This window comes from Varanus komodoensis, unplaced genomic scaffold (genome assembly GCF_004798865.1).
Source record: "Varanus komodoensis strain SLA01 unplaced genomic scaffold, ASM479886v1 scaffold52, whole genome shotgun sequence".
NCBI classification, from domain to species: Eukaryota; Metazoa; Chordata; class Lepidosauria; order Squamata; family Varanidae; genus Varanus; species Varanus komodoensis.
In genome coordinates, this window is record NW_025336114.1 from 4,149,610 (window position 1) to 4,169,504 (window position 19,895).

Here is a 19,895-nt window from a genome sequence, read left to right on the forward strand (position 1 = left end):
CCTTGAGTCGCTTTTTCTGCACAGCTCACCATTTCTGCCCATTCTAAACACATTCCAAACATCAAAATCATACCATGACACCTCATTTTTCTAACCCTAACCCTTCTTTGATGCACACCCCTAACCCTAATATAGGGTGAAAGTTCCATTGAAAAGATGGCAATTTTGAAAAAGCCTTCCTTGAGTCGCTTTTTCTGCACAGCTCACCATTTCTGCCCATTCTAAACACATTCCAAACATCAAAATCATGCCAGGATGCCTCCTTTTTCTAACCCTAATGCAGTGATGGTGAACCTTTTAGAGACCAAGTGCCCAAACTGCAACCCAAAACCCACTTGTTTATCGCAAAGTGCCAACACTGCAATAAAACCTGAAAACAGGTTTCAGTTTCAAAAAAACAACTCACAGCCCGTCCAATCAATATATGTCCTTGGCAGTGCACTGACCGGTCATACGAAAGCTGGGACGAGTCGCGGCTAATGAGTCGCAGCTCGTGACATCAGTGCCTGGTGCCACGACTCCTTTCAGAGCATGTGCATGGCCCCTGTGTGCGCTGTTATCCGATGCTCAGCTGCCGGGGCGATGTGGGGGCGACTTGGCTTGCGTGCTGACAGAGAGGGCTCTGCGTGCCCACTGTGGCACGCGTGCCGTCGTTTCACCACCACTGCCCTAGTGCATTGCTGCAACCTAGCTATGCATGTGGATGTCTGTGCAAGTGAGGGAGCAGGCAGTGCCAGGGACAGTGAATGGCAGAAGACACCTGGATGCCAAGGGGTGGGAGGTGGGGGATAGTATGCAACTACAGCTGGCGGGCAGCAGAGCTTGTGCAGGGATTGACACAGCCTGCCCACACCGATGTGCTTTGTGTGCATGACTGCAGGCAGGAGGCAACCCATGGCAGTGTGCATGAGTCTGGTGTACAGGGAAGCCCTGGATGACCTGCAAGGGAGGACTGTGGGAGTGGACTGATATGTTTATATACTGGCACAGAGCACTGCAGCGGCAAAAGTGCTAGTCCAGTAAGTAAGCAGTTGCTTTAGCTGAAGGGGGGGGGGTAAATAAAAGGGAATGGCTATGGACAGGGAAGTGTGCGGACCAATGAAAGAGAGAAAGGCAAGGTAGGCACCTAAGCAGTGCACCCTGGGAATGAATTACACAGAATTACACTTATCTTAATGGCCCATCTGTACTTTTGAAACAATGAACTCTGCTAGTTTGTGCTTATTAATCTTACAAGGAACTAGAGTGTACGATTTTTTGTTTGTAGGCATTCTTGTACTGAAGTTGTACAGAAGGGTGTATAATTTAGAAAACAGAAACACAAGCGGAGTATCCTCCACTGCAAAAGAAGGGCAACTAGTCACCATACAGGTTATATGCAGCAGTCCTGCACTGAGTCCATGTAGTCTAGGGCTGTATACTCTCCTTGGCAGGAGCTTTTCCAACTTCTTGGGCATGGATGAGGTCCCAGTACAGTACCTGAAAACTTCTGTTATGCAAAGCTTAATTATTCTGTTGCACCGAGCCATTCCAATGTTTTATGCATGTGGTTAGTACCAAGAATAGTTTGGAAACTGCTGTTGGCCCAGAATAGGGCTGCAAGAGTAACCGGTCCCGCTTGTTTAAAAAGCCACAGTCTAAATGCTACCATCCACATCAGGTGTCTAATGTCTCACCTAGTCATGTCTGGTGGGATCAATTTCAGTTAATGAGACTTGGTCTCACTTATGTGACCCATCAACTACCCTGTCCCTGTGGAGGATCTTAATCATTGCTTGGGTCCCGTAGTGGGCTGGATGGAGGCCAATTTGAATTCCGGCAAGATGGAAGTACTGTGGGTAGGTGGGTCACAGGAGCTTTAAACAGGCTGCTTGCCTGTTTTGGATATGGCTGCACCCTCTCTAAAGGAACAGCTGAATAGCCTGGGTGGGCTTCTAGTTGCGTTGTCACTGGAGGCTCAGATGGCCTTGGTGGCTGAGAGTGCCTTTTTTCCACCTTCAGCTGGAATACCAGCTGTGGCTGTTCCTGGACTAAGGCAGTTTGACCACAGTGGTTCAGACACTGGTAAACACAAAACTAGATTATTGTAACAAGCTCTGAGTGGGACTATACATTTGGCCTTGGTCAGAAAGTTACAGCCGTTGCAGTGTGCATTCAGGGTGCTATTAACTGGGGCCTCTTTTCAACAACATATCATATCCATGTTTTTAAAAAGTGCATTGCCTGCCATTAAGCTACTGGATGTTTACAAATTTGTTGCAAACAAACTTAGAATGTTTTGAACAACCCTGAACAACTTAGAATTGGGATAACACAAAGATCACTTTACAAGGCTTGGATGATGCATTTGTAAGAGTGCCATGTGGCCTCATATCATACTTCCCTCTGATATTAGACAGCCATCTACTCTTCAGAAGCCTGCTTAAAACCCAGAAGCCAGCATAGTTATAGCTGCATTTCTGAGCACTGATTATGGGACTGACTGCATTAGTATATTGCTACTACATTATCCACTTTGAGAATTCTATTGTGGAGATTGGAGACAAATTTCTGTAAAAATACTAATAAGGCTTTGGTTTTCTATGAATTGCTGATAGAACATAAGAGCACAAGCACCCCCATGCTGGATTAGACCAATGGTTCATCTAGTCCAGCACTTTAATTCACATGGGGGCAACCAGCTATCCACAGGATTTCTTGAGCAAAATGGGTGCAAGACTTGCACCTGTCCAAGCTCCTTGGCAACTGGTGCATTCAGGCATGCTGGCTCTGATAATGGAGATAACACACATATAACCAAGCTAGTAGCCACTGATAGCCTCCTCCTCCATGAATTTGTCCAATCCCCTGCTTTACAGCCATCCAAAGCCATTACTACTTCCTGTGGCAGTGAATTTCATAGTTTAACTATGTGAAAAAGTTGTTCCTTTTATCTGTTCCAAACCTTCCACCAATCAGTTTCATGGGATGACCCACCTGAAAATCTAGTAATATGGGAGTGGGAGAAAAATGTCTCCCTCTCCACTTTCTTCACATCATGCATAACTTTAAATGCTTCTGTCATGTCTCCCTTTACTCACCCTTTTTCTAAGCTAAACCATCTAATGCTCATAGAGGGGTTGCTCCAACCCCTTGTTCGTTTTAGTTGCCCTTCTCTGCACTTTATGTAACACAATAATGCCCTTTTTCAGGTAAGGTTACCACAATATTCTAAGTGTGCCTACACCAAAATTTTGTTTAAGTGGAGTATAATCTTGACAGTTTTATTTCCAATTCTGTTCCCAATTATATTGAACATAGAGTACACCCATTGAAATCAATGCGACAATTACAACTAACTTAAGTTTCATGGCTTTCAATGGTTTTATTCAAGAGATGACCAACTCTGTATCCAACACAGTGATTTTAGGCTCTATCATACCTGAATTGCACTGATGGTCATTTATCGAGTTACCCACATAACTTTGTTGTAGGGCAGCATACAAGTGTTACTGATAAATTATGTGATTCACCCTGAAGCATGGCCCCCAAAGTACAATAGGGATGGGCAATTTGTAAACTCCCCCCCACCCATGATGTTGGAGTGCAATTCTTTTGCACTGGCTATGCTGCCTAAACCTGCAATCCATCAACATTTGGAGGGCTACAAATTGTATTGTGATAGCTAGTCTAGACTAGTAAAAACAACAGAGTCTTATGGCAACTTCAAGTTTAATTTATTCCGGCATAAACTTTCGTGTACTATTATACCACTATAGTTCAGAAAAGCTTACACCAGAATAAACTACTTGGTCTTCAAGGTGCCACAAGAGTCGTAGAGGAAGTTAGTGCACTAACCAGTTCTTTAAATACTCTCCTCTCCCCACCCACCCTCTTTCCGCCCTATCGTTAGTGATCCTTGAGGAGCGAAAACGGCGCCCCCGGAATGGGAATCTAGAGCATTTCCCTCTCGCTAGAAATGCAGTTGTGGATATTAGCTGAGCCGAAGCCAGGATATCCCGCCACTACGACTCCTCTACAGCCATTCCTCGCGAACAAGATTACGCTGGGACAGGAAGTCATCCCTGCGAGGGACCCCGATCTTCCGGTCCTTTAAAACGGGCCTGCCCCGCCCTCAAGTGGCGGTAGGAAAGATTCGGGATCGTGCCAACAACAGTGAGGACGCTCTAGCCGCCTTCTCTACTGCTCGTCTGGAGGGTGGAAACCAGAGAGAGAGAAAAAAATGAACCTCAGTTATAACCAACCAAACTGCCCCTTTTGTGATGTAATGAAGCTATTGCTCAACTGTTGATTGTAGGGACCGGGGAAGTGATCACTCATACGGTCTGGCTGAGGAAATCTCCAGGTTAAACTGGGAAAATTTTTAACTACCCCCCCCCCCCCGCTTGAGCGGATTTAGTATTCTCTAGAAATTAGGGATTTCAGCGTAGCTTTGACTGGGCTGCAACTTGACTAACAAAAAGTTGCATGCTTGTTCTACAGTCGCAGGGTTTTTTTAACGTTATATACAGCATTAAGAAAATTTGGCCGATACATCCCCACATCGCCGGTTGGGGCACCCAACCTGTAACTGGCTTAGGACAGCCCTGCAACGCAGGCTATTACTACACTGAAGAATGAGGATGAAAGATGAGTCTGAGCCTGATCTCAGTTTCCAGCCCCAAACAAAAATCAGCCGCTTACAGCGTACCTCTTCAGACGCCTTCTGAGCCCAAGCGCAGCGCGCAGAAGCCTTGCCTTCCTGTATGCTGTGAAATGTTTTCTCAAACAAAAACCATGTCCCCCGCTTCCGTAAGGATACCCGAATTAGGACATCAAGAAACTGCTGCCTTGTTGACAGCGTGAGACCGCTGCCCCAGCTAAATAACGCATTTTTTTCAGATAGGTAGCCATATTAGGATACAGTCCTAAACATATTTAGACAAAAGTCGCACAACTCCCAACATCCCCTAGACTGGTTTTTCTGTCTAAACAGAACTAGGATTGCACGTTTAGTCTCTTGCAAAAAAAAGATATTGGGAATTCTAAGCCTTTTCTTTCTAAACTTGCATAGGATTGCGCCTCAAGTCATTATACTCCATGAAAGTTTACGCCATATTAAATTTGTCATCCAGTAATTGTAGCCTAACTAGCAAATACTCTCGATTCCGCGGATGGCTCTTGCTTTCATCGGCCTGAGGGGAAAAAGACTCCCACCCCTAACATATCCGGAAAATACCCTCAGTTTGTCAGTCTAATTATAATAATCTATGACTGATGGAGGCGGCGGGATTGCAGGAGAGTTGACGTCATTCCGCTTCCGGACGACGGGCTCGGTCCTCCGTCCGCGTGTCTAGGAAACGGGCAAAGAGCGGCTCGGGCTTCTTCTTCCTTTTGCTGCTCCTCGTTCGGTTATGGCGGTCCGGGCCAGCTTCGAGAACAACAACGAGATCGGTTGCTTCGCCAAGCTCACTAACGCCTACTGCCTGGTGGCCATCGGAGGCTCAGAGGGCTTCTACAGGTGACGGGGGGGCCGGGCCTCGTTCGGGTTCCCACGCTTCCTTCCCACAGCGAAGGGTCCCCTTGAAGAGCCGGCCGCCTCGAGCTTTTGTTCGAGGGCGGAAGCTGCGGGCGCCTTTCCTTCGGTCGAGGATGCCCCTCGTTAGCGTTTCCTGGTTGGAAGCCGGGATGCAGCCCTTGTCGAGGGTCAGTGTAGCGCACTGATGAATGTTGGATTCGGTCTCGAGAGACCCGGGGCTAGGCCCCAGTGGACCATGAGAGTTACTGAGCGACTTTGGGCCGGTCACAGACTCACCCTAACCTACCTCACCAGGTTGTTGTGAGGAGAAAACGGAGAGAATTCTGTGAACTGCCTTGGGTTTGTTGATAGGAAAAAGGTGAAGTAAATAAGTAAATAGAGTTGATAAGGTCGTAGACATGAGAGAAACACTGCTGTAGTTATCCCATGAAGTCGTCCTCACAGCCAAGAACATTGATCAAGTTTACAGAGAATCCATTAAGGTGGTTTTTCCTGTCCGTGGTGATTCTTGATGATCGATTTTTGTGTTCTTATTCACTGTATTTAGGAACTTTTGTAATCCACTTGGAGAGTTCTCCGACTAATTTAATGTATAATATTAAATAAAAAATAAGCCCCCGTTTTTCATCTTTAGAAAATAAGAAATGGGAAAGGATACCGGGCTTTCCCTAATTCTGAAAGAGCAATCTGATCCATGTTCAGACAGAGATAATTCCTACAGCTTCCTGCATTACTCAAGCTTGCTGTGTCAGCATAATTAGCCATGCTTAGAAATATAGGAATGATTTCTGTCTAAATTCTGGATATGTTTCACTCAGCCTTGCTGGGAGTTCCAGGTTATGCATAGGATTACATCCCTAATGACTCACCATGTACTCACAGTTTCTATTGTGTATTGATTTAAGCACTGTCTGGCACTTAAATCTCCCATACTGGTAGTAAATACAATGTTCTGCTTTTTTATATATGCTGTAATGAATGTGTTTGCTTTGGAGATGCCACAAGGCCTTTAGTTTTGTGATGCAGCAAGGTTTGTTAGCTTGCAGGCTAATCCTTTCCTAAAGTTCTTGCAGGTTTTTCTATGTTGTATGTGGTTTTACAATATTGAAAAGCTCTGTTCTGCTGTATTTCAGTGTCTTTGAAGGGGAGCTTTCTGATACAATTCCTGTAGTTCATGCTTCTATTGCTGGATGTCGGATCATAGGGAGAATGTGTGTGGGTAAGACAAATTGATTCTGTGTGCATTTTGTTGTAAGCTGCCTTATAAGGTGAAATATAAACATTTTTAAAAGTGAAATAATTAACTTAATAAAACTGTTATAACATAATAACTTAGTGCTTCAGGTGTTAGTTTGCTAGGTATATATTTTTGCATTTATTATACTGTATTTTTATGTCTGACAATGGTAGTTTGTAATGGGAGAAGACAGAGGGTTGTCCTTTCCCTATAATGTATATGGCTTGGTTTACCTACAATATTTGCTTTGCATATTCATTTCTGTAATCCAGCAATTCCTTGACTGCAGCATGCTATAGTCCAGGGAAAGGACAACAAGAGTTACAACAACAGTGCTATCAGAGTTGGACTAGTCTTCTTGCCTTTTGGCCCTATGGTTTCTTGTATGATATGGAAGTTCATAAACTGGGAAAAAATGAAGGTAGAAATTTAGAGCCATTATTCGTGAATCTTAAGTAGAATTGTCTTTGTTTTTGGTTTTAAGGAAATAGGCATGGGTTATTAGTCCCAAACAATACAACAGACCAGGAGCTTCAGCACATCCGAAACTCCCTTCCAGACTCTGTGCGAATTCAGCGAATAGAAGAACGCCTCTCTGCCTTGGGAAATGTCACTACATGCAATGACTATGTTGCACTTGTTCATCCAGACATTGACAGAGTAAAGGAGTTTTTATACGAATTTTTCAGCAGCTAGCACTTTGTTACCAATAAATGTTTATTAGCAGGAATTTGGAAGAGATTCTCTCTCCCATGCAGACTTTTACAATTGAGTGGGCTTTGCTACAAGCAGCTGTATCATTTTTTCAGAATAATTGGTATGCATGGTATGGGCCTTGAGCTCGCAATTGTGGCAGTGACCATTTTAATTTTAATCCTCTAAGCAGACTGACCACCGTACTACTTTTGGGGTGAGGCAAAGAAAAAGTTCAAAAAGAAGAAAAAATTGAAGAAACTAGAGAACAAGAATAGAACTAAAAACTAGAAAAGGAGTCAGAAGATGAAAATGATTGTGTAGCAAATGCTTTAATGAGCCAAAGAATGTTTTCTAGTCCTGAAATCTGCCTACTCAGCTTACTGTCTCAGTAAAGTGACAATTCCAATATAGAAAAGGCATTTGAGTGTATCTCTGTCCTCTGCCTTAGATTATTCACATGTTATTTCTGGTTTATGATTTCTCTGCATACCAGGAAGAAGCACTCTATTAGTTATATGATTGCATTCCAGGATTATTTACTTTCTGAATTATTACACAGAAGTTTGAAAAGTTATGTGACTGACTAGCCAAACTTGGAACTAACCTCCCCTTGGAGGCAAGTTATATCTTCATCTGTTATTAGCCATAGTTTTAAATGTTTTCAATGTTTGTTTTTTATTTATAGGAGACAGAAGAGATTTTGGCAGATGTACTAAAAGTAGAAGTATTCAGACAGACAGTAGCGGACCAAGTACTAGTAGGAAGCTACTGTGCATTTAGCAACCAAGGGGGGCTGGTGCACCCTAAGACATCCATTGAAGACCAGGATGAGCTCTCGTCATTGTTGCAAGTCCCACTTGTGGTAAATACTGTTTCTCTTTACATTTCAGAGTTTCCTATACAGTAAAGCGTATGTCAAGCTGAGTCTTTGAAATGTTCTGACATCACTGAATTTGTGTGTAGGTGGGCAATGCATGCAGAATCCTACCCCTTGTGTCACCGTAGACATACCTTAATTCTGAATAGGAGATCCTTGTTGCATCTGCTTCTTGGGTTCTGCAGTATGGGGCTGGACAATATGTAGAAGTGCAGTAAGACTGGCCTTTCCCAAGTAGAATTACGCATGAACAAAATGGTGTGCTCATAAAAGAAATAGAAGCCACAAAAAAGGATTGGATGCTTCAGAAGAAGTTGAGGGATATAGCTGTGATAACTTATTTTTCATGTCATGTGAGACATGCTATAAGACAAAATTGAGGGGGGTAGTATTTTTAGAAATGGTGTGCATGGAGGGCATTGGAGAGGGGACTGAGAAGAATCTTGAAAATAATAACCTGAAGATAAAATTGCTTAAAAATGAAATGGCAGTATGTTGAGAGAATGCCAGTCCAACCTGTGTGACTAAATGTGTGTGTTTCTTTGCCCGTAACAGGCAATGAAAGTTCTTTCCAGTGTTAATGATTAAAATGATTTTCAGAAGGATTTTTGTGGAACAGAATCAAGGTTTTCCATGTGTGGCTAAAAAAGTAGCACCTTAAGTGCTTGTAATAATGCTGCTGCTTGTCCTAGAATAGTGCAAAGAAAATTTTGGAATGCTAAATTTTGTCATTGTTAATGTAACTCTTCAGCCATTTAATCTTATTCATATGCCTCTAAGAATCCTATCAAATTTTGAAAATATTCCATGCACTATTCATGTTAAAAGCTAGGTTGATAACAGATCAGTTAGTATCTTTGCTTTCTCGTTAAATAATCCATCTGAACAGAACAGTGGGGAAGAGACTTCTTAACCCATTTCTCTTTATTCCTTTTTAGTTCTGAATAGCTTTCTGCAGTTTTCTTTCCCATTCATGGGTGCATTCCCATATCTTACCTTCAACTTCCTCTCCGCAACTGAAAAAGCAGCTGGCAAACATTGGTCATGTTTGCCTGACACAACAACCCACCCCGAGAATGAGCAGCTCAGTGTAGATTGTTTGTGGAACAGCCCAACGTGTTCTTAACATGGGTTGTCCGTTACCACCTCCTGTGGGTAACTCTGCAGGCTTGTCAGCAAGATCCATCTTGTCTTGCAACAGCAGCGGCTTTTACATTTGCCACAGATGTAAGATCACTTTTCAGTCTTTGAAGTGCCAGCCCCTTCAAGTGCCCCAGTACTTGTTTACCACCACCATTTTTTACCATTAAAAATGCACCCGAGATTTGTGTAAATTTTAATTCTGTTTATTCAGAATTGCACAGGTGCACAATTCCTACTAACCCAAATGCAAGGCAGTGTCTAGTCTGTATCCTGGATGGTGTCTCCTCTTAAAGTACAGGGAGTCTTATCAATAGACATAGACAAAGTAAAGCTACAAATAGCCTTGTGGATTCAGTTTTCATTTAACAGTTGTCCAATTCAAGTGAGAAGCAATGCTGCAAAGGGATCTTTGTGAAATGGGATGACATTTCTTTGCCACCTTTGCAGTGAGATCCACTAGCTTTTTTTGTTTAGACCTTGCTATTCTCAGTGTCCTCCACCTTTTTCTGATAATCTAGATGTTCAGGAAAATGGAAAAGTGTGAGCCAACCCTTTTATGAAAGCACAGACTTCTGACAATTGTAAAACCTTAGGCTTCCTTTTAAAATAGATCTTTTAGCAGGGACATAAACAGTGTTCTGGAGGACTTTGTTCTTGCTGACTGCTTAAATACGTTATTTAAAATATTTATCTTACATTTCCACTAAAATGTACTCAAGGCAACTATTTAACTTGGTTCTAGACAATCAATTTCAAATAAGTTAATTAATCCTGACCTGTTATGCATATATATATGAGAGGAGATCTTCTAGTGGTGATACACTATTACTTTTACAGAATAAAATAAAATCTCATAGCCCTTCATGGGACTTAATACCTTTGGTGCTCTCTTTTTTGCCAGGCTGGGACTGTTAATCGTGGCAGCGAGGTGATTGCTGCTGGAATGGTTGTGAACGACTGGTGTGCCTTCTGTGGGTTAGATACAACCAGCACAGAGTTATCAGTTATTGAGAATGTCTTCAAGCTCAATGAAGCACAGCCAAGTACCATTGCCACCACTATGAGAGATTCTTTGATTGACAGGTAAATCAAATATTCTTTGGCTCTGAAATCAGCCAAATGCATCAAGGTGGGGCGGGAGTCAGGCAGGCAGGACTCATATTTAATTATTTAATTACATTTCTGTGCTGCCCCATAACCTGAAGGTTCATATGGCTTTCCTACCACTGCTTACAAATGGTACTCATTTGACTTTGTTCAAGTCTTCCTACAACAGCTTACTGCTTTGTGTTATAACAAGATCATCAGTTTCATAGGAAATATTTCTATCATTTACAAAGGGGAAAATTAAATTTATCTCACTCATACTTTTTGTTGGGCAGTTAACATTTGGATTGAAGTTTCCATGACTTTAATCTTTTAAAGTTATTATTTTTGAAAGTTTTAAAAATTCTCAGCCCTGCTCAGATCTACTACCAATTTGCACACCGTGTGCTGTATTACTGATGTACAAAATTATCAAAGGACTTTTTGTATTTACATGACATATTGGATAATGTGAATGAAAATTCTGCTCTGGTGTTAATGTATACAGAATGGCAAGCTCCATCTCTGCAGCTGATGCTTCTACTTTGAAGTAGTAACCTTCAGTAGTCATTCCAGTGTGTGAAAGATTTTGAAGTCTCATTGGAACTTCCCTGATTTTTAGATATGAAAATTGCTGGAGCCCTTTAAGTGTTTTTGGCTAACCTTTCTTTCTATTCACTTTTATAGCTTGACATGATATGCTTCCTGCCAACTGGAGATGCAAGATTATCTTGACTGTTATCTGAAGTAAATTTATCATTTAGTACTCCTGTGGACCTGGATCAGGAGCACTACATCACAATCAAGTTTCAAAATGATAATCTTATCCACTATCTTTGGCAAACAGCATTGATTATGTAAACACTCATGTCCCTTTCTGTTGCTTTGTTAATGTGTTTCTCTGCTTTCATTTATTCATGCGATGATAAAAGTTAGCAACTTGTGAAGAATGTTTAAAAGGCAGTGGTTACATGTAATAAGGATATAAACAAAAGGGCAGTCATTGTTCTCTTTTACTCACTAGTACTGATTCAGTTTGCAGCTTTTCATGATCGCATCTATAAAGCCAGTAGTCTAACATAGCCAGGCTGCCTAGTGTTACTGTCTTACACCCATTTAGTAGCCATTCATCCACTTTAAAGGCTGGGTAGAGCCATGCATTTTGTAAAGCCAGTTGGTTATGGGTTTAAGCTATGCTATAAAATGCCAGAAGTTCATATCTGTTCTCAAAGGGGCAAGGCCAAGGACTCTAATCCAGCTATATGTTTAAATTACTAAAAAGACAAAGGCTCCTGCTGTACTTTGAGTGACTCATTTCCACAGGGAGAGATAGTATGCCTAACTGAAGGGAATTTCTTTTGAGTTGCTAATTAATTGCATATCCTTAAGAGTTCACTCATATCAAACTACTCAGCTACCTGTGTCTTGTGCATCAAGTCTGCTCTGGGCTATTCTATGTTTCTGTTTTGCATGGGACCTGAAAAAAATCCAAACCTAGGTTGTATGAGGCAGGAGTAGCAGGGAGGGGGTTGAATGGCAAGGTCAAAAGTTCTAATAAGAGATTTTGTGGCAATTGAATCTAGCTTTCTACATAAGGGGTAAGAAGTTGCATCAAACTTAATAAACACATATCCAGATGGAAGGACTGTGTCCTGGATTTTTACCTACTTTTAGGACAGCAGCAAACATGGGTAACTGCAATTCTATGCATGTCTACTCACATATAAATCCTACTAAGTCAATGGTTTACTTATAGGTAAGTGTGCATACAATTATAGACTTACATATTTCGGTAAGCTGAAAGCTTAACTGTAGTACTGCCTTACTGATAATATACAAAATTATTCCCTTCTTTAACTTTTAAAGCATTGTTTATTCTGAGTTGGAATATGTCGTTTGCAAGGTACTCCAATGAAAGAGAATTGACTGTGCCGTAGGGCAGGAATGGGCACTTTGCAACTCTCCAAATGTTTTTGACCTGCAGTTCCCCTAACCCTTCCCCATTGCGTCTGCTGACTAGGCCTGATAAGAGTCATAGACCAAAATACCTGCCCTCTTCTGCATTATATGCAAACAGTAGCAGGTCTACTACCTTTGCCTTCTGTCTCAATCCATGGAATGTGTATATCGGCCCTTAGTCACTCTGCCTGTTTGCCAGTTCTCCCTCTTGCCATGGTGGACACACTCCTACAGTCAAACATTGCATTTTAAAGAAACAGCCACTTTCTATAGGTAAGCCATGAGGGGGACCCATTTAGATTCTTCAGTTTACTCAGCATAATGGGTGCTCCCACCCTGCTAAGTGGCTATCCTGAGTCAATTTGACCTAGTTGCAATTGCAGGCCAAAATGATTGAAGGGCCATAAGTTACCTACCTCTTAGGGTATAGCTAAGGTGCACGGCATCTTGACAGCTCTGTGTTTAGCAAATGTAACTCTAAAAAGCAGCAGCTATTGGTGATGGCAGATTTTTGGCAAAAATGGGATAGCATACCTAACACTAAAGGTGGTATTAATTGTTAGCCCTACTTACTGAAATGTATAGGTCTTAAATTATACTGAATGCAACTGTAGGTTCACAAGAAAATTTTGTACCTCATTGCGCAAGCTGTAAACCACTTACAGTTTTTGAATATCCTGAATGTGGAAAAGGGGGGAAATGTGTCTACTGTAGCTGCTACAGCTTATAGGACATACTGACTTTTGGTGATAGTGCCATGAACTTGGCAACTTTTTGAATTAAATGTAACTTCCAGTGCAGAGTGTATGTGGGTCTTACTATGCTATTGTTTTAAGTACAATGAACCTGAATGAAAATAGTGCATCATGTGATGAAGGAATGACAGTGAAGTGCAGGTTGGTAGCATATGTCTATATGGTTGTTTCTGCACATGCCCAAGTCACTATTCAGTGGGTATGGACATTTCACTGCATCTCTGTGAAGACTTTCAAGAACCAGGCAGAGTAAAATATCTACATATATTGCTAATGTGGGATATATATAAGTTCTCAGTATGATTTTACTATGCAATCAGACTTAATTACATACTTCAAAACTACTTTTTAGCACATTTTTATAATTGCATGAACTAACCCAAATATGGCTGTTGCTCTGATATGTCAGCTGAGATGCATAAAAGTGCTGGAACAGATACTTTAAATGTAAACATAGCATAACTTAATAGCAAATTAATGTTTTGATGATGCAGTAAGGGCCATCCCACCATCCTACGTGGGGGTAAAGAATGCCCTTTGAAGGAAGTGAAGATAAGATCTTAAGTCCTGCCAAACCTTTAGCAGGAATACCATTTCTTTTGTAGAAGCAAAGAAGGCACCATGCTTTAGCATTATACAGTCTGAGTGCAATCCAACAATGACAACCATAAATCTCTGAATACTGAGGATTATGGGCATCCAGAAGTGAGAGGAGACCAGAACTAAAAACCAGCTCTGCATTTGTGCCTTGCTAGAAGGCAGATTTTGTCCATCTAGGTAAGGCACTATGGGTAGAGATGAGAGGAGAATGGGGCACCACCAGAAAACGTGAGACCCTGGTGTACCCAGTCTCCTCCCCTCACTACAGAACATTGGCTTCACCCCCTCCTTCAATGTAACAGCAAACTGGGGAGGGTAGGTTGGAGGGGGTTTTTTGCAGCCTCAGAGCTGAGCCTCTGAAAAATCCTATGGCCCCCTCTAGGGGCCATGAGCTTGCTCTGCTAGTGGATTATTACGGCACCAACTTTCAAGACAACATAAGTGTTGCTTTTGTTAACTCCCTCTTGCACTATCTGAATTCCATCAAAAATTTAATTTGGTATGAAGGGAATTACGTTATAATTCTTCTGTTACATGTTGGAGCTCAGGTTCTCCAGCCTGTGTTTTCCTTTCAATGTGTGTGCGTTTTGGGATTCTTGTAAGGGCAAACCATCTCCTTATCCTGCCTCCATTTGTGTGATTTCTGCAAACTGCTTCTTAGGTAGATTTAAATCATTTTACCTGCATCTGTGAAAAAACAGCCTAGAGTGAAATTGCAGAATGAACATCCCATCTGCTGAGAATTCTTACCTCTGCAAGGGGCTGTGTATTCCAAACACAGGGCTGCTGATAACATCTAAACTGTCAGAAGACAAAGTTGGTGCAGTAAAAGTGAAGGGCCACCTCACATACTAGAAAGTATTAATACTTCCATGCAGGAACTTGAAAATATCAAATGTGAACCATCATATGCAATTTTCTCGTGTAGGATTGTCATATAAACATGAGCAACACAGGATTTATACAAATTCCTAAATGGTGCAACTTCCATATAGAAATTTTAGATATGCGCTGCCTTTAACCAACTTAGTACAAAATATTTCAACTGTTTTACTTACATAAGCACTTTTGCAATTGTCTTGAATGTAGGCTATAACGTTTTAAATTAGGTTCCAAACATTTGCTTTTAATTCCTATCATTTGACCTGTAGCATAACAAGTAGAGAAACTGCTGGAAGATGTAAAAAAGGATGCTGACTGTCCAACCGGAATGACAAAAGGCCAATACCTGGAAAGAAACCAATTTATATCACAATTCTATACTCAGAAATAAGTAAATGCTGATGTATAGGGATATTAGATTGCAGGCTTAGTTTGTCTAGCCTTTAAACAAGCCTGACATAATAGTTTAAAAGCCCAACCAGACAATTTCTATGCAGTCATCATGATTATTAATAAACAAGTGTCTTATACTGCATCATACTTCAAAAAAAAACCACACAATTTTCCTTTTTAAGATGAAAGTTGGTATTCATACTATTGTATGCATCCATCATTGCAATGTTGATTACGAACTACACTGGGATTGGACTAGAGAAAAATGCATGGAAGGGAGCAGGCAAAAAGTTACCTTTTTTGCTCCCATCTGTCCCCCAGCACTCATCCAAATGGCTTTTCTAAGAATCAGCTGCCCCTGCTGAAGAGGTAGGCTGTGGTATGGTGTGAGAGGAACCCTGGAAGTAGGACAGAGGGATCTTGTGGAAGCAGTGCTCTCAAAAAGTATCCTCCCAGTCTTTCTCCCACTGGCCTACTCCATTCAGCAAGGTCCTCCAATCCTCAGAAGAGGCATGGCAAGGGGGAAATACTCCTTTACGGCCACTGGATTCAATTTATTTACATTTCACACTTTGAAATATTTGCCTTTCATATAATTAAGTATAAATTGCATTATGGTAGCATAAACTACTGCTAGTGTAATGCTGATAGTGTTGGCTGAAGTGACTGGTCTGGGGAAATCACATTTCAACAATTAGCTTATGTTAGCACAACATAATTTACATTAGCACTGATGCCAAATAGGATACTACACTGCCCTTGTATGTGAAGTGACAGTTACTTTTCATTCACACCAGATTCTCAAGTTTCTAAATTGCAAACTTCATACATTTTCTGTTAATTATTGTAAACTTCATTACTCCAACCAAAGTTCTCATTGCAATGTTGCTAAAAAACAGCATCCTAAGGTGTACGCCATTCTTCCAAATGCAATCAAATGAAAATATCAAAGATCTTACATTTTAATCTTATAATGGTAACAATTAATTTATTGTTGCCAACTTAAAATAGTGGTAATATGACATTTAAATATTAATTACATGATAGGTTCTTAAAAACAAGAGTATTAAGGTCTGCATTCACATTATCGGTATTTGAATCCAACTGCTTAGTCTTGCAGACTATAGTTGAATTCAGAATTTCCGTTCGTTAACTTGCTGTTATGATTTGATCTGGATTCAGAGCTGTTTGAAGTTGTGGTCTACACAGAATTACTTCCTAAGAGCTCTTTGTATCTCTGCTATTGCAGAACGGGAACATCAGCTAATTACCATGAATGTACAAAACGTCTGACCAGCAGGTATTGGAAAAATGCTATCCAGGTAATTGCCTGGTTCCTGTAATAAATTAAAATCTTTCAGAATGATTCAGCCTCAGAATGTCTTCTTCAGAAGGTACTGAAGTGTTCCTTTTGTGTCCCACAGAATTACTCATTTCAATGAGACAAGTGTAGAAAAAAAACGAGAGGTGGTTGGCTACACTGGCAAATGCTGGGTTTAAAAGAGGGCACTGAAGAAGATTGCTCAGGTGAATTGAAAAAAGATTGAAGCAAACTCCTCTTGAGGTCTCTGACACTCACTGAGTGGGTTGGTGAAAAATGTCACACCGAGACATACACGGCACTGAGGCAGTCAGAAGGAAAGCGGCTCTACCGTGCAAGGCCACCTGGGTTTAGTTGGTTTTTGTTTTCTTCTTTCAATCCCAGAATTCTATCTGACTTGTCTAATCTCTTGAAGAGTTTTGTGTTTGTTTGTTTTGTGTTTGTTTGGCAGGCTATCCTCTGATTCCCCCTTTTTTATGTCTGCAGCCCATCACCATCATTGTGTGGATCCAAATGAGCTGCTGAGCCTGTCATACCCATTCTTGCACAGGTCGTCTGTAGTAGGTCACACTTTGCTGAACCTCTTTGTTCTTGAACTGGAAGATTGTGTATACCAGGACAAGGATACACAAAGATAAAATGCAGGGGATCACAACTGCAATTGCATTGACAGTGCTAGGCACATCATTTATCGTCACCATAATATCCACGTCATCATGGGAGAGGCGACGGTCTTTGCTTCGTTCAACCTCCTTTTGGTTACAACCCATCCAGTCTTTGAGGATTGACCTGGGATACCCTGGTTCCACAGTCAGCCTCTGGTTATCAAACTTCCAGTATTCCTTACCTTTATAAAAGTAGGTATAAACTGGAAAAGAAAGCAGAAATTATTCCATTCTGTGCAATTCACAGATTGCAAAGGTATGTAGATAAAATTCTGTACATGGCAGAACTGACTACCTTGCCCTATAATGTGGGCCATATAGGAAATACAAATAAGCTGTATCCTATACTGAATGCCAGGGTAAAAATAATTTGTTTTATCTTTTGCTATACAAAGGATAGTATTGTTGCCCTACTCTCATGAAGAAGAATTTGGAGAACGGGGACAGAATAAGCATCCATTAGTTGTTCAAGATCAGAGAAAAAATTCTGTATATGATGAAAGCAAGGCTGCTTCAAGGTTATCTGGAAGAGAAAATGGGCTGCATCAGCAAGGAGTCTGCCTATAACCACTTAATGTGTCTCTGCAGTGCTGTGATCAAACAGCCTTTAATATAATTAGAATGCAAAACTCAACAAAAGATATAATAAATGCTATTGAACTGATACATAAGAAACATGATAAATACATACACCCTTCTTTGCTGACAAAAGCGCCTTGTGGAGATTGAGGGATCCCTTTCCATACAGTGATGGGTTTGGGATAGCCTGGATCTGTTGCTCTCTTGTCTTCATTATACCTCCAGTATCGGTCTCCCTTGAAGAAATATGTTTTACCTACAGGTTCCCACCGTAAAGCTGTGTCAATCCCTTCCCGTGGAAGACAGCTGCCCAGCTCTACTAAGCTGTGTGGGTACCCTGGTTCTGCCGTCACCTCCTTAAAAACCCAGTACTTGTCTCCTAAGTTAGAGAGAAGGAGAGAGGACATATGGTCATTGAAGGCCAATGCAGAAATTAATATGAATGGTTTTTGATTCCAAAATCTGAATCTGATGGAACAAGAACCTTAGCTGTTAATACCAAACAAATGATTGCCTACTTTGTGAACTGCTCAGAGACTTTCAGCTATTGGGCAACAAGGGGGTTGTCTTTAATAAATAAATATAAAATAAACCACTGTGTTCCATGGATGGCACAGTATGCTGGCAATTTAAGTTTTCTGCAAAAAGTTTAGAAAGTATATCAGAACATTAAATGCTTCTGTTAACAGTGCCTCCCTGTTTGTTCAAATGATGATCAAGAGCATCCAAAGGGTATATGTGCCTTTAACAAAGAAATTAGTCCCGATACAGTTATATATGTATTTAACAACACAAATAGTTTGAATTTGGGAAGACTGCTTTTTAAACTGAGTCTCACAAGAGAAGCTTCCCTTTCTTCCTACTGGTCAATACTTTTTAGAAGGATATTGGGTAGACAAAGACAGATGCACTGGCAATCTAGCAATAAATTCCAACAAGGAACTGCCTCTGAATGTGTCATGACTTGGTGCATGCCACTTCAATTCTCCAAGTGCATGTACTTTTACATTTCACATCCTAAGAAGCACAATGCAACATTTAACTTCCTTTTAAATTTTCATTTTTTTTACCAAGAAGTTATATTACTTTTATTATGCAGTTTGATACTAACTACAGTTCTCATGACACAGGAATAGCCTTTCCTGCATATTCCTTATTCATCATTCAAGGAGGACACTTGCCCAACCTTTCTCATTTTCTTCCTATTATCTGCTCCATTGCTTCCAAATGCCTTGATGTGCAATTTCCAGGATGTCTCTAAAGACCCACAGTTCCTACTTCATCCCTTTCACTATCAATAACATTCTTCCAGGAGTTTCCGCCTTCTCTCTGCTGAGAGCACCCTTCAGTACCTACTCCACATTAGTGTGAACTATCCAGGCAACTCCACATCATTGCAAGGGCTTTTCATGTATGTTGGTGTTTATCATTAGTGATCTGTGCACCACTGAGACCTTACATTCCAAACCTCCTTATTCCAATACTTTCTTAAACCACCAACTTAGCCTTCATCCCCACATAGTTCTATTACTCGGGATTTCTATGTTTCTCCTATATTCCTCTTTGCTGCACATACTACGAATACTCCCAATGCCACTGACCTGTTGCTCCTCCTTCCTCTTCACCTTTCTTACCTACCATGCTATTTTAATCCTGTTCAAGTAAATGCTGAAAAAATGAAGGTTGGGACATAACTACACGGCACAGAAGAAATAGAAGTATTTCAGTGCCAGAAAGCTGTTAAAAAGAAAAATAGAAACTATGCATCTAAGCCTTAAATTCAGAGAGTTCTATCCAAGCTAAGGATGTGTTACCTATGAAGAGTTTGGAGGTTTTTCCCCAGGTTAAAGGTGTTTGTGAATTACATGTTTTTTGCCTACTCTTGAAATCTAAACTAACATGCAAAAGTTGCACAGATATTTGGACTTGTTGCAAAGCTGAAATCATAAATATGTCTTGTGTATCTGCTTTTAAACTTAATTTTTGCCAGATTACTCCTCCATATATCATGGATGACACTTGCAATAGTCCCACAAAATGAATTGGATGAAAAACCAAAATGGATTTTTAAAATTCTTATGACCTGGTTAAATGTTTTGTTTGCACCAAAGTTTCCTTGTTGTAATTTTACATATGCACACTGCTGTTGAATTATTCCTATTAAATTAATCCTAAAAATGAAGG

At 40.9% G+C, this 19,895-nt stretch overlaps 2 protein-coding genes across 3 annotated transcripts in view; one reads left to right on the top strand and one right to left on the bottom strand.

Annotated features, from left to right (window-relative positions):
- The first annotated feature begins 5,369 nt into the window (after positions 1-5,369).
- Positions 5,370-16,512, top strand: EIF6 (eukaryotic translation initiation factor 6). The gene is made up of 6 exons (XM_044447451.1): positions 5,370-5,500; positions 6,652-6,737; positions 7,240-7,415; positions 8,137-8,313; positions 10,373-10,554; positions 11,245-16,512. Exons 1-6 carry the CDS (start codon positions 5,394-5,396, stop codon positions 11,252-11,254), a joined length of 738 nt encoding a protein of 245 aa, XP_044303386.1. The 5' UTR covers positions 5,370-5,393; the 3' UTR covers positions 11,255-16,512.
- Positions 16,513-16,786: 274 nt separating this feature from the next.
- Positions 16,787-19,895, bottom strand: part of MMP24 (matrix metallopeptidase 24) — a 31,954-nt gene continuing 28,845 nt past the window's right edge. For both annotated transcript variants that reach the window (XM_044447532.1, XM_044447530.1), the window contains exons 8-9: positions 17,824-18,090; positions 16,787-17,335 (exon numbers count right to left, since the gene is read on the bottom strand). In XM_044447532.1, coding sequence (XP_044303467.1) covers positions 16,998-17,335; positions 17,824-18,090 — 605 coding nt within the window. In that variant the 3' untranslated portion in view covers positions 16,787-16,997. The remainder of the gene's footprint in view (positions 17,336-17,823; positions 18,091-19,895) is intronic.

Bases quoted from the DNA above. Each gene is read 5' to 3' on its own strand.
- EIF6 (XM_044447451.1), top strand. From the start codon at position 5,394: ATGGCGGTCCGGGCCAGCTTCGAGAACAACAACGAGATCGGTTGCTTC. The intron at 5,501-6,651 runs GTGACGGGGGGG...GCTGTATTTCAG, and splicing joins GGCTCAGAGGGCTTCTACAG to TGTCTTTGAAGGGGAGCTTT. The intron at 7,416-8,136 runs GTAAAGGAGTTT...TTTTATTTATAG, and splicing joins TTCATCCAGACATTGACAGA to GAGACAGAAGAGATTTTGGC.